Source organism: Rhinopithecus bieti, unplaced genomic scaffold (genome assembly GCF_001698545.2).
Source record: "Rhinopithecus bieti isolate Rb0 unplaced genomic scaffold, ASM169854v2 scaffold_3875, whole genome shotgun sequence".
NCBI lineage: Eukaryota > Metazoa > Chordata > Mammalia > Primates > Cercopithecidae > Rhinopithecus > Rhinopithecus bieti.
Window position 1 is genome coordinate 853,420 of NW_016804422.1, and position 13,304 is coordinate 866,723.

The window sequence follows — 13,304 nt, forward strand, 5'->3', positions numbered from 1 at the left end:
AAAAAAAAAAAAAAAAAGGGCGGGAGGAAGATGCTATGAATTGAACCACAAGCTAATTCATCCATTTTCACCAATGCATAACTGATATCAAGGTAGGTGTGATCTCAGCTCACTGCAACCTCTGCCTCTCAGGTTCAAGAGATTCTCCTGCCTCAGCCTCCTGAGTAGCTGGGACTACAGGCTTGTGCCACCACATCCAGCTAATTTTGTCTTTTAGTAGAGATGGGTGTTTCACCCAAATTGGCCAGACTGGTCTCGAACTGCTGACCTAAAGTAATCTGCCTGCCTTGGCCTCTCAAAGTGCTGGGATTACAGGTGTGAGCCACTGTGCCCTGCCTAATAATTTGATTTTGTAATAGATGTAAAAATGTTCATCATCTCTGATTCTGAAAATGTGCCTTAGTGAGTAATTTAAAAGAAGAAACAAAATGCTAAATGTTATATATTATGACAGTATAAGATTAGAAAGAGGCAAACAAGGTGGGTCTTGCCTGTAACTGAAGTACTTTGGGAGACTGAGGCAGGAAGCTTACTTGAGAAGCTCAAGACCAGCCTGGTCAATCTAGCAAGATCCTGTCTCTACAAAAAAGCAAAAATTAGCTGGTCATGGTGGCTCATGCCTGCAGTCCCTGTTACTTGGGAGGCTGAGGTGGGAGGATCCCTAAAGCCCAGGGGTTTGACGTTGCAGTGAGCCATGATCATGCCACTGCACTCCAACCTGGGAGACAGAGGAAGATCTTGTCTCAGAAAAAAAAAAAAAAAAGAAGGAAAAAGAAAAGATTAGAAAGAGAAGACAAATAATGTAGGAGAGATGAAGAAAATGAAGGTATAGTTATACCGTTAATTTTTTACCATGTAGGCATTAAAAATAATAGAGTATACTTACGATAAAAAGTGATTAAACAGTATCTCCTGCTATAATTACAACTACAGAAATGTGTATAAAGTCAAACACTAAAAAAAGAATATAGAAAAGTGAAAATGTGTGGAGCTGAGGTGGTGGGATTTGAGCTGGGACACTTTGTTCTACCATCCAGTTTTCCCATTTGTAAAAGAGACAGAGTTGGGATGTAAGAGGTGAGGGAACTGCCTACACCAAGTAATTTTTACCTGCCTACACCAGGAAAAATACTCATTAACAGAGTTTTGTTTTTGTTTTTTTTGAGACGGAGTCTTGCTCTGTTGCCAGGCTGGAGTGTAGTGGCACGATCTTGGCTCACTGCAACCTCCGCCTCCAGGGTTCAAGCAATTCTCCTGCCTCAGCCTCCCGAGTAGGGGGGACTATAGGCGTGTACCACCACACCTAGCTAAGTTTTGTATTTTTAGTAGAGACAGGGTCTCATCATGTTGGCCAGGATGGTTTCAATCTCCTGACCTCGTGATGTGCCTGCCTCGGCCTCCCAAAGTGCTGGGATTACAGGCGTGAGCCACCACGCCCGCCCGGCTGACAAAGTAGTTTTGAAGTTACTTTACACTTGCAAACATAGATATCCTCTGTTCATATCTCCAACATTTTAATAACTATGTGGCAAAAGATAGTAGATTAACAATTCCTCTTACCCTCATTACTCCTCTGTCTTTTTTCTCTTTGCCATCTCTTTTAGACATTTCCTTCTTGCTACTTGACTTTCCTTGACTGGTGGGTTTTTTTTCCTTGATCTCTTCTTCCTCAAGTAATCCAGGATCCTGGGGCACATAGACTTCTTGCTGCGATACAGTTAGAAACAAGGAAGTCTACAGAATGTTTCAGTTTCCCAGCAATTCCAGGTCTAAGGCACACAGTTCCCTTCTAGGGGAAGAAACAACTCTTTTATTTACAAGCCTAAGAAGAATCCACATCAATCTAAAAACCCATTCCAGGGGCCAGGACACATTCAGACCATCCACTGTACACTTTTTCAAGAGCAATACTGTTCTTACCTGTATTGCCACAAGGCACTGATTTTCCATATAGGCAACAGTTCTGTTTCCATAGATCTAAACTTTTCCACTTTTCATGCAGTGAGCATCCAGAGAATCCAGGGAATAAAATCCTCAAGTAGCAAATTATGGGAGCTTTTCTCAAAAGCATCATTGACAGGGTAAAAAAAAAAGTCCCAAACTCACCTGGGTATTGGGGTCATAATAAGTTCCTGCCAAGGGGTCATAATAGTAGCCAGTAGCAGAATCATATATGTAGCAGTCAGATGATGCTAAAGGTAACAAGATCAGAGCCAATGTTAGTCTCTGTCCAATGAAGCCCTTACTGGAGACTCATCAACAACAACCCAAGAATTAGGGTGACCAACACAAATAGGTGCATCTACAGATGCCTCTCTCTGGATGAGCACCCTCAGTCAACAGTGTATCTTGCCAACTGTGATCACACAGATGTCAAGTAATGAGTAGCAAGTCAAGCAAAAAAGAGCGACAGAAATAAAACAAAGGTTACTTACACTGTTGTCCTTGTCGATTTGTATCTGAAGACCAGTCTGAATTTCTGCCACCTCCCCTCCTATCTCGGAAATACTTTTTACCCTATCACAGAAAGGCAAGTTAAAATTACAGAACTATCCAATGGTCATTCACCTTAACAGTCACCCACTAAAGAAAATTCAAGGTAACTCTTACAGTCAACTGAGGATTTTAATAGAGCACTCCCCATCTTCTACAGCCTACCTGATAGTAATGCATGTGGTCAGAATGGTCCCCAGTATCATTTCTGCAACAGATAACATGACAACTCTTAAGTCTGCTACCAAATGGCACTTGACGAGTACTTTTTTTTTTTTTTTTTTTTGAGACGGAGTCTCGCTCTGTCGCCCGGCCTGGAGTGCAGTGGCCGGATCTCAGCTCACTGCAAGCTCCGCCTCCCGGGTTCACGCCATTCTCCTGCCTCAGCCTCCGGAGTAGCTGGGACTACAGGCGCCCGCCACCTCGCCCGGCTAGTTTTTTGTATTTTTTAGTAGAGACACAGTGTTAGCCAGGATGGTCTCGATCTCCTGACCTCGTGATCCGCCCGTCTCGGCCTCCCAAAGTGCTGGGATTACAGGCTTGAGCCACCACGCCCGGCCATCTTGACGAGTACTTAATCCTACAGTTCCTATTGAGAAATTCTCTGTTCCCCGTTTTGCAGGGAAAGGAACCAACCTAGACAACAAGCAGGTTGGGTGGTCCAGACACTCCTGAAAGAATGAGTAGTAAGACTGTTTTTTTTTTTAAGACAGAGTCTTGCTCTGTCGCCCAGGCTGGAGTGCAGTTGCACTATCTTGGCTCACTGCAAGCCCTGCCTCCCGAGTTCACGCCATTCTCCTGCCTCAGCCTCCCGAGTAGCTGGGACTACAGGCGCCCGCCACCACGCCCAGCTAATTTTTTTTTTTTTGGTATTTTTAGTAGAGACGGGGTTTCACCATGTTAGCCAGGATGATCTCAATCTCCTGACCTCGTGATCCACCCGCCTCCGCCTCCCAAAGTGCTGGAATTACAGGAGTGAGCCACCGCGCCTGGCCAATGAGCAGTAAGACTCTTACAAAGCCAAGTGGTGGAGCAAAACAGCCATTAAGTGGAAGGTGCAAGAGCAAGATATGCCCCATATTTGTAAGCCTGTTTCTCTGACATGGCCATTTCCAAGTTACCACTCCTGGGTCAAGATGAGTGAAGGAGTAAAGAGAAATTAGATTTCCCAGTCCTATGGAAATACGCACAAGGTCAGGGGAAGGAAAAGTCAGGACAGCATTTTCCTAGGATCGCAAGGGGCAAGAATGTATTGAGATTTGTCTGCACATCCAAAACTGTACCATCATTTTTTTGTTAAGAGATTGGGTCTTGCTGTGCTGCCCAGGGTGGAGTACAGTGGTTATTCACAGGCATCATCATTGCACACTATGGCCTAGAACTCCTGGGCTCACATAACCCGCCCCCCATCCTCGTCTCAGCCTCCTTAGTAGCTGGGAATACCGGTATGTGCTACCATGCCAGGCCATTTGGGATCCAAAGATACCAGACAGTCAAAAGGGAAAGGACAAAAGTACCTAATATTATTCAAGAAAGGAAACAATTTGAAAGTCAGGACAAGTCAGGCTTCAGAAAGAAACTGTAATAAACACCTGTCTGAAGCAGTCCATGTGAGGAGGACATCATGCTTTACTGTCTTTCCAGCTAGGAAAAGGAGTTTCCTCCCAAAAACACAAGTGGGGGCAGCACAAGAGATCCTCATCCTTCTGCCTTACCTTCGTTTTCCAGTGGCCAGGTTTACAGCTACCATCTTCCCATCAATGCTAAATGGTGGATCAAGGTTCTGTAAGATCTTCACCACACGAAGAGCTTCCTATAGAACCAGACACACTTGAACCCAGAGACAGAAAAAGCCAGAACTCAAAGACAGAAAAATTCTCCTTTGAAAGAGAAGTGAACATGGATTTTCCTTCTCAGAGGATAAATTTACTACATTATATTCATCAAAATTTTACCAGTAAGAACATACTGGCAGAAACAGGCAACTTTTAATGAACGACTGATTGAAATAGGAATCAGAATAGATGTCAGTTCTGGCGTAAAGTTCAGAAATTCAAATCCTCTTCTTTTAGGGTGCAACTATCATGAATCAGATTTCACTTTACAAAGTCCCTTGTGACTTTTGGGCATGAAAAATCTAAGAAATACCAATGACTTTCATTATCTTCACCTTACTTCCATAGAAAAAAGCCCTGCAACTAAAAATTTAAGCCACAGGAATCTATAAATACTTTGAGGTAAAAGAGGAAATGTTTTATCATCAAATATAAAACCATCTGTGGCTGGATAAAATAAATCAGAAAGTTCACTAAAATCATGAAGGATTCAGTACTCAGATTCTTCACAAGCGAGTAAGTTGGAAACAGTAAATGACACAAGAAAAAAATGAACCTGGAAAACCACACGGGATCCTAACTTTTGAGGGCAGTCACCTCACCTAAATGAACAATAAACCCAAAGGAGAGAGCAAGAGGGATTATATCAGGTAGCACACAAGAATCTTCAAATGATCAAGAAGTCCCTCAAACCTTCCTGAAGGTTCTTTAGCCATCTGTCCCTAGGCCAATCCAACGTGGAGGAAACTCACCGCATGGGAGTCGAGGTCAATAAAGCCATAGGTATGTCCCATAGGGCCTGTTCTATTCTTGATGATACGGACGTTGGCAGTAGTAAGGCGGACATAGGGCTCCAGCACTTCCACTATCACCTCAGGTGGTGTGGAACGATAGATACGCTTTAGCATGATGGCTGAACCAACCATAAATAGGAGAAGAGCAATAAAAGGAAGAGAAAGATAAATTTTTGAAGTCCCAAGAGTCTGTCATTTTTTACTATAGATGCTACTAGCAAGGCTGGTTTTGTAAAGAAATGCTAAACAAATAAATACTGTATACTTTTCTTCACCAATACTTAGAAATCTAAAATCATGGCTTAGTGCATTCATATAGCAATTTACTATTTGAAGGGCATAGATTCCTTTAAGGAGTACAGTAAGGTCCACAGAAAGCAATGGCCTCTGTCATCAGGCCATGCACAGATCTCTTAGGGTACTGGAAAGCAGATAGCTCCTGGACATAACATTGGCCATCTATGCTCCATTGTGATGATCACAGTCTGGTATGTGCTCTGACAAACCACTTACTTTTGCTCTCTCCGTCCTGGCGTGTCTCTCCAGACCATGACTCCTTCTCTCGGTCTCTTCGGAAAGCTGGCCCTTCCCTTCGAGAAGGAGGCAGATACCTTTCTGCTTCTCTCTTTTGATATCCTAAGCGTGACTCTTGTCCTTCTTCCCTCTTCCTGGGTTCAGGTTCCTTATCAGTTGCTCTTAGGGGCTGGTTGGGCTGTTTTTCCAATGGTGCTGGTATGGATGTTTTCTGAGGCTGAGGGTAGGTTACTAATTCTTGCTTGGCCTCTGTCACTAGCAGAACAGAAAGAATGAATCTGTAGAAGGCTTTATCAAAAAAAAAAAAAAAAGAAAAAAAAGAAAACACCACTACTGTAATTTCTCCTTATCTGCCAGCAAATACTCATACTGGAATGCCTTTTCTTTGATACAGAGTTTTGCTCTTGTTGCCCAGACTGAAGTGCAACGGCATGATCTTGGTCACTGCAACCTCTGCTTCCTGGGTTCAAGCGATTCTCTTGCCTCAGCCTCCCGAGTAGCTGGAATTATAGGTGTCCACCACCATGCCTGGGTACTTTTTTGTATTTTTAGTAGAGACGAAGTTTCACCATGTTGGCCAGGCTGGTCTCGAACTCCTGGCTTCAGGTGATCCACTTGCCTCAGCCTCCCATAGTGCTGGGATTACAGGTGTGAGCCAACATGCCTGGCCTGGAATGCTTTTAATATTGTCTCAGAAATATCTAATAAAAGGTCCTCTGACAGTTCCTGACAAAATATTTTAAGTGAAGCTAAGACAGGACATGAAATAGTTCACAGAAGAAACCATCCAAGCATTTAAAAAATGTAATCTTATGAAATCTCTGTATCACTTACCCAACATTTAAATATAACAAATCTTTCATGACACCTTGAACCTGACTATTATAATCAATGATAACAACAGATCTGGGGACAAAATTACCGAAGATATGGCCTTTACTTAAGGTTTAGTAGAAACACATATCCCAAACACACTTCTAGAAGCCTTGCTTCTTCCAGTGTTACAGTGCTCAAACAACTACTCAAATCCTGTAAGACCACAGGCCCTTCTCCAGTGAAGCTAGGAACAGACCTTATCTGCACTTAGCTTATTTACACGCAAATAAGCATAATGGGCAGATGTCCTTCAAAATATAAATGCCTTACTTCAAATGTCCTACTACAGCAGGATAATTTGTCTTTATAGTTTGTTTTATAATTAGGGGCACATTTTTGTAATTCATTCATTCTTGGATGGTTCACTGGAAGTCATGCGGCTCAAAACGAGGTATTACATGAGAGCAATATAGAGATTACATAATAGCAGTGACAGGTTTCCAGATTAAAGCTGTCTCATCTTAGTGGTATGGTGCCCAAAGGTTTACATAAACTATCTATTCATTTGTTAGAATAGCTATGAAAAAAAAATCTTTCTTGTGGGGGGTAAAAAAACACAACTTTGCCTAACCTGAAGTGACCCAACAAGCAAAAATCTCAGTTGTTCATCCCCCTTCCCACATTTTGGTTTGGTCTCTAGAACATACAGAGCATTCCCCTAAAGATTTTCAGAACACCTGTCTTTCAGTCTTCACCAGAGTAAAATCTCCACAAGAGGCCAAAAGCCCACGGAAGAAACTCCTTGTAAGCACATTAAATTCTAACCTTGGAACAAATAGAAGGCTACCTGAATCCCTGCACTGAACTATATTTTATGGTCATGCTGTGGCTTTCCTTAAGGGATGACTACAGGACTGTTTTTACAGATCCATGTGTCTGACTCTTCGAAGTTGCCTACCTAAAATTTCTCTAAAGAAATTTATATTAAAGATAAGTGCTTGAGAAGCTGATAGTTTTATTCCTCAAAATAATAAAATGTTCCCCACATCCTGATTATTTTCTCTTATTTATATTTTACTGTTATTTTAACAAATGTTTTCTCTTGAAAATCCTGAAATGCTTACAGAGTATAAAAGAGAAAACGACAGAGCAAATGATTCCCAGTAACTTCAAAGAAGTGAGAGTGGGAAAAGGTTTGCCACATAGACTGATGTCATACTCTTTTTCAACCTAACATCCTTAATCCTTAAATTTAAATCCTTAATCCTTAAATTTAATCCTTAAACCTTAAATCCAAATAACAATATACTGACCTCTGCTCAGCTGACCACTTAGCCACTTTAGACTAGGAGCCCATGACCTTATCTCTTTCCTCTAGTGAAAACAAGATCTGAAATCATTTACTAACAGGTCACGTTAAGTTGGGCATCAAACTGCAAATTTTTTTTTTCTCACTCTGTTGCCTAGGCTGGAGTGCAGTGGCGAGATCTCAGCTCACTGCAACCTCTGACTCCTGGGTTCAAGTGATTCTCGTGCCTCAGTCTCCCAAGTGGCTGGGATTCCAAGCATGTGCCACCACACCTGTGGCTAATTTTTGTAATTTTAGTAGAGACAGGGTTTCGGCATGTTTGCCTCAGCCTCCCAAAGTGCTGGGATTACAGGCGTGAGCCACCGCGTCCGGCCCAAAACTTTCAAAAGGCTGGGCATGGTGGCTCATGCCTGTAATCCCAGCACTTTGGGAGGCCAAGGCAGGTGGATCATCTGACGTCAGGAGTTCAGGACCAGCCTGACCAACATGCCAAAACCTCGTCTCTACTAAAATTACAAAAATTAGCCACAGGTGTGGTGACACATGCTTGGAATCCCAGCCACTTGGGAGGCTGGGGCACGAGAATCACTTGAACCTGGGAGGCGAAGCTTGCAGTGAACCGAGATGGCGTCATTGCACTCCAGCCTGGGCCACAGTGAGACTGTCTCAAAAAAAAAAAAAAAAGGTTTGCAGGCCGTGCACCGTTACTCACACCTGTATTCCCAGCACCTTTGGGAGGCAAAGGTGGTTGGGTCACAAGGTCAGGAGTTCGAGGCCAGCCTGACCAACATGGTGAAACCCCGTCTCTACTAAAAATACAAAAAAATTAGCTGGGCTACAGGGCGCAGTGGCACGTGCCTGTAATCCCAGCTACTCAGGAGGCTGAGGCAGGGGAATCGCTTGAACCCAGGAGGCGGACGTTGCAGTGAGCCAAGATTGCACCACTGCACTCCAGCCTGGGCAACAGAGCAAGACTCCATATCAAAAAAAAAAAAAAAAAGAAAAAGGTTTGTGGATCAACTTGGATTTAGGGATGATAATTCTTCAAAGCCAAGGGAAACATGAAATTTGTTTTGCTCAATGAACAAGATAAAAACTGCTGCTACTTTTGCCACTCACCTTCCCTTGGGTTCTTGCAGAATGAACAGGAAGATCGGTGCCCACCAATACTTGCCTTACACTGTAAGGAAGAAAGAAATAATTCAATTTGACTGAAAATATTTTTTAAAATCTTATGTATATCTAACAAAGTGAAACCTTTCAAAAATTAAAGAAACAAGCCATATCCCAGATCCCCTCAAAGCTTAAAAAAAGAATCTGATATTCCCCACTGATCAGAGCTGGCAGATAGGATCTAAAGAGATACTTTTTGAGAGCTACCTTCTAACAAGGCATCTGGGACTTTGGTGCAGCGCAAATGCCTTTGCCCTGGATAAAGATTCCTATAGGAAATATGCTTAGAAAACTACTGTTAAATGGTTTATAGAATACTACTGTCCCAAAGCCATTTATAGTCTGTACCCAAAACTTGGGCCTGAACTGATTGTGAGATCCCCAATCACATTTTGCTAGAACTGAGAAGAATTCAATTATCAACTCCTTTCTCAAACACTGATAATGAGGTACAAGATAAGAGGAAGAGATACAGATAGTGTCTCTGGCAGCTATCTAAAAGACATTGAAAGGAAACATTCACTAGCCCAGAATAAGGGAAGAGACTTTTTTTTTTTTTTGAGACGGAGTCTCGCTCTGTTGCCCAAGCTGGACTGCAGGGAGGAGACATTTTAATGTGAATGTAATTACTCTTGTCTGAACTTGTGAACAAAAAGTCAAACACATGGCCCAACCCTGAAATCCCTCAACTTTTGCCACTGAGCTTCCAAATGCCATGGGGGCAGAAACTTGGTTTGCAGGAAATCAAAGAATAAGAACTATAAAGAGGATAGTATTTGAGGAGGGCCTTATAGGGCGAGTAAAGGTCTGCCAGATGGAGTTGAGAAAACAGTAACAATAGCAGCAGTGGCTAATTCTTTTCTTTTTTCTTTTGAGATGGAGTTTTGCTCTTGTTGCCCAGGCTGGAGCGCAACAGCATGATATCGGCTCACCACAACCTCCACCTCCTGGGTTCAAGAGATTCTCCTGCCTCAGCCTCCCGAGTAGCCAGGATTACAGGCGTGTGCCACCACACCCGGCTAATTTTATATTTTTCAGTACAGACCAGGTTTCTCCATGTTGGTCAGCCTGGTCTTGAACTCCCGACCTCAAGCGATCCGCCTGCCTTGGCCTCCCAAATTGCTGGGATTATAGGTGTGAGCCACTGCGGCCAGCTGGCTAATTCTTAAATAGTACATACCGTGTATCTGGCCTACATATATGTCATCACTTATTGATCCTGACAACCCCAATAAACTCCATGAAATGGGTACTCCTATCTCCTCATTTTGTAGATGAGGAAACTGAGTCCTAGAGAGGTTAACTCACTTAAGATCACTATAGTCAGTTATTTCATTGTTCCCTTCCCTATAAACAGATTATACACATGCATGCACACACACACACCCCTGTTCACTGCCAAGTGGCTGTCATGCCTCCCCACAGGGGGAGTATACTTCCTCTCTCCATTGTCACCCTTGGTCATGTGCCTTCCTTGCTTTCACCAATAAAACATGAGTGAACATGACCTACACTAGGTCTAAGAGAAGGCTTAGCAGCCACTGCTTGTGCGAATGAACCTCTCTCTCCCTTAGCCAGAAGGACACTGCCCCATATTAAGACTGTTTCTTCTGTCTGGGTCCTGGGATGAGAAGCCACGTGAAACAGAACTGTAGCAAACAACCCATAGTCCCTGACATGTAATGTGAATGAAGAATATGCTTGTTGTTTTAAGTCACTGGGACTTGAGAGCTGTTACTACAGGAGAGCTGCTGTAGTAACTGGTGCTATTCGTAAACATATAGATCAACAGAATAAAACCGAGAATCTAGGAATAAACCTATAGATTATGGTCAACTGATTTCTAACAATGGGGAAAGTGCCAATGGGGAAAGAATAGTCTCTTCAACAAATGGTGCTGGGACAACTGAGTATCTACATGCCAACAAATAAAGTATGTGACACTTCAGCTAGTGAGTGGCACAGTTAGTGAGTGGCACAGTTAGGATCCTAACCTTAGTAGGTATAATTTGAATGCCATAGGCCGGGCGCGGTGGCTCAAGCCTGTAATCCCAGCACTTTGGGAGGCCGAGATGGGTGGATCACGAGGTCAGGAGATCAAGACCATCCTGGCTAACATGGTGAAACCCCGTTTCTACTAAAAAAATACAAAAAAACTAGCCGGGTGAGGTGGTGGGCGCCTGTAGTCCCAGCTACTCGGGAGGCTGAGGCAGGAGAATGGCGTAAACCCGGGAGGCGGAGCTTGCAGTGAGCTGAGATCCGGCCACTGCACTCCAGCCCGGGACAAAGCGAGACTCCGTCTCAAAAAAAAATAAAAAATAAATAAATAAATAAATAAATAAATGCCATAAAACAGGCCTGGCATGATGGCTCATGCTGGTAATCCCAGTACTTTGGGAGGCCGAGGCAGTTGGATCATTTGAGGTCAGGAGTTCAAGACCAGCCCGGCCAACATGGAGAAACCCCAACTCTATTAAAAATACCAAAATTAGCCAGGTATGGTGGCACACGCCTGTAATCCCAGCTACTTGGGAGGCTGAGGCATGAGAATCGCTTGAACCTGGGAGGTGGAGGTTGTAGTGAGCCAAGATTGTACCACTGCAATCCAGCCTAGGTGACAAACAAAGACTCTGTCTTAAAATCAAAAACAAACCCCATAAAACTTACCTATTTTATGTGTACAATTCAATGATTTTTAGTAAATGTATAGTGAACAATCCCCACAATCTAATTCTGAAACATTTTCATCACCCCCAAAAGAAATCTAGTGGAATTACCTACCCCCATTCTTACCCCTAGGGACACGGAATTGTGCAATGTATGGTGTTCTGTGTCTGGCATAGTGTTTTCAAGGTTCATCTAGGTTGTAACATGTATCAGTACTTTATTCCTTTTCATTGTCAAATAGCATTTCATTGAATGGATATGCCAACTTTGTTCATCCATCCATTAGCCAATGGACATTTTGGTTATTTCCATTTTTTGGCTATTATGAATAATATTGCCATTAACATTTGTTTTAATTACAAAAAAATTTAAATAGGTACATAATAAACTTAAACATTTTCTTTTTTTTTTTTTGAGATGAAGTTTCACTCTTGTTGCCCAGGCTGGAGTGCAATGGTGCAATTTCGGCTCACTGGAACCTCCACCTCCCAGGTTCAAGCGATTCTCCTGCCTTAGCCTCCCGAGTAGCTGGGATTACGGGCATGTGCCACCATGCCCAGCTAATTTGGTATTTTTAATGGAGATGGGGTTTCTCCATGTTGGTCAGGCTGATCTCCAACTCCCGACCTCAGATGATCCACCTGCCTCGGTCTCCCAAAGTGCTGAGATTACAGGCGTGAGCCACCACGCCCAGTTAAAAAAATTTTTTTTTGAGACAAGGTCTTGCTGTGTCACCCAGGCTGCAGTACTGAAGTACAGTGGCACTATCATGGCTCACTGCTGCCTCAACCTCCTGGTCTCAGGTGATCCTCCCACCTCAGCCTGCTTAGTAGCTGGCACTATAGGCATGCACCACCACGCCTAGTTAATTTTTGTATTTCTTGTAGAGATGGGGTTTTGCCATGTTGCCTAGGCTGGTCTCGAACTCCTGGGCTCAAGTGATCTGCCCACGTCAGCCTTCCAAAGTGTTGGGATTACAGCCAGGAGGCACACCTGGCTGACCTTATCTCTCTTTTTTTTTTCAGAAAGGATACTCTCAAGAAAGTGAAACATAACACATAGAAAATATTTACAAATTATATATCTGACAAGGGATTAATATTCAGCAAATATAAAGTACTCCTACAACTCAACAACAAAAAGACATGCAAATCAATTCCAAAGGGCAAAGGACTTGGTTGAACATTTCTCCAAAGGAGATATACAAATGGCCAACAAACACATGAAAAAAGACCCTCAAAGTCATTAGTGAAATGCAAATCAAAACCACAATGAAATATTGTTTCATACCCATTAGGATGCTTTATCAAAAAAAAGGGAAATGAACAAATGTTAGCAAGCAGGTGGAGAAATGAAGCCCTTATATATTGCTGATAGGAATATAAAATGTATAGCTGTGGTCTATGAAAAAGTTTGCTAATAATAATAAAATAAACACAGTTTGGTGGTTCCTCAAAGAGTTAAATATAAAAGTACCATATGATCCCAGCAATTCCACTCCTGGATACATACCCCTAAATAACTGAAAACAGCTGTTCAAACAAAAACTAGCACACAAAGGTTCTATTATTCACCAAAGTCAGGGCAGAAACAACCCAAATGTCCATCAACTGAAGAATGGATGAAAAAAATGTGATATATTCATATTATTATTTTCTTTTTATTATTCTTTTATTTTTTTTT

At 42.6% G+C, this 13,304-nt stretch overlaps 1 protein-coding gene across 4 annotated transcripts in view; it reads right to left on the bottom strand.

The window, feature by feature from the left end:
- The window catches only part of RBM6 (RNA binding motif protein 6), a 99,349-nt gene that overhangs the window by 15,025 nt on the left and 71,020 nt on the right, over window positions 1–13,304 (bottom strand). For 3 of the 4 annotated variants that reach the window (XM_017868029.1, XM_017868031.1, XM_017868032.1), the window contains 8 exons: window positions 8,901–8,961; window positions 5,636–5,911; window positions 5,081–5,241; window positions 4,209–4,306; window positions 2,659–2,701; window positions 2,436–2,517; window positions 2,107–2,192; window positions 1,561–1,707 (listed from right to left, as the gene is read on the bottom strand). In XM_017868029.1, coding sequence (XP_017723518.1) covers window positions 1,561–1,707; window positions 2,107–2,192; window positions 2,436–2,517; window positions 2,659–2,701; window positions 4,209–4,306; window positions 5,081–5,241; window positions 5,636–5,911; window positions 8,901–8,961 — 954 coding nt within the window. The remainder of the gene's footprint in view (window positions 1–1,560; window positions 1,708–2,106; window positions 2,193–2,435; window positions 2,518–2,658; window positions 2,702–4,208; window positions 4,307–5,080; window positions 5,242–5,635; window positions 5,912–8,900; window positions 8,962–13,304) is intronic. The other variant, XM_017868030.1, reaches the window with a different exon arrangement.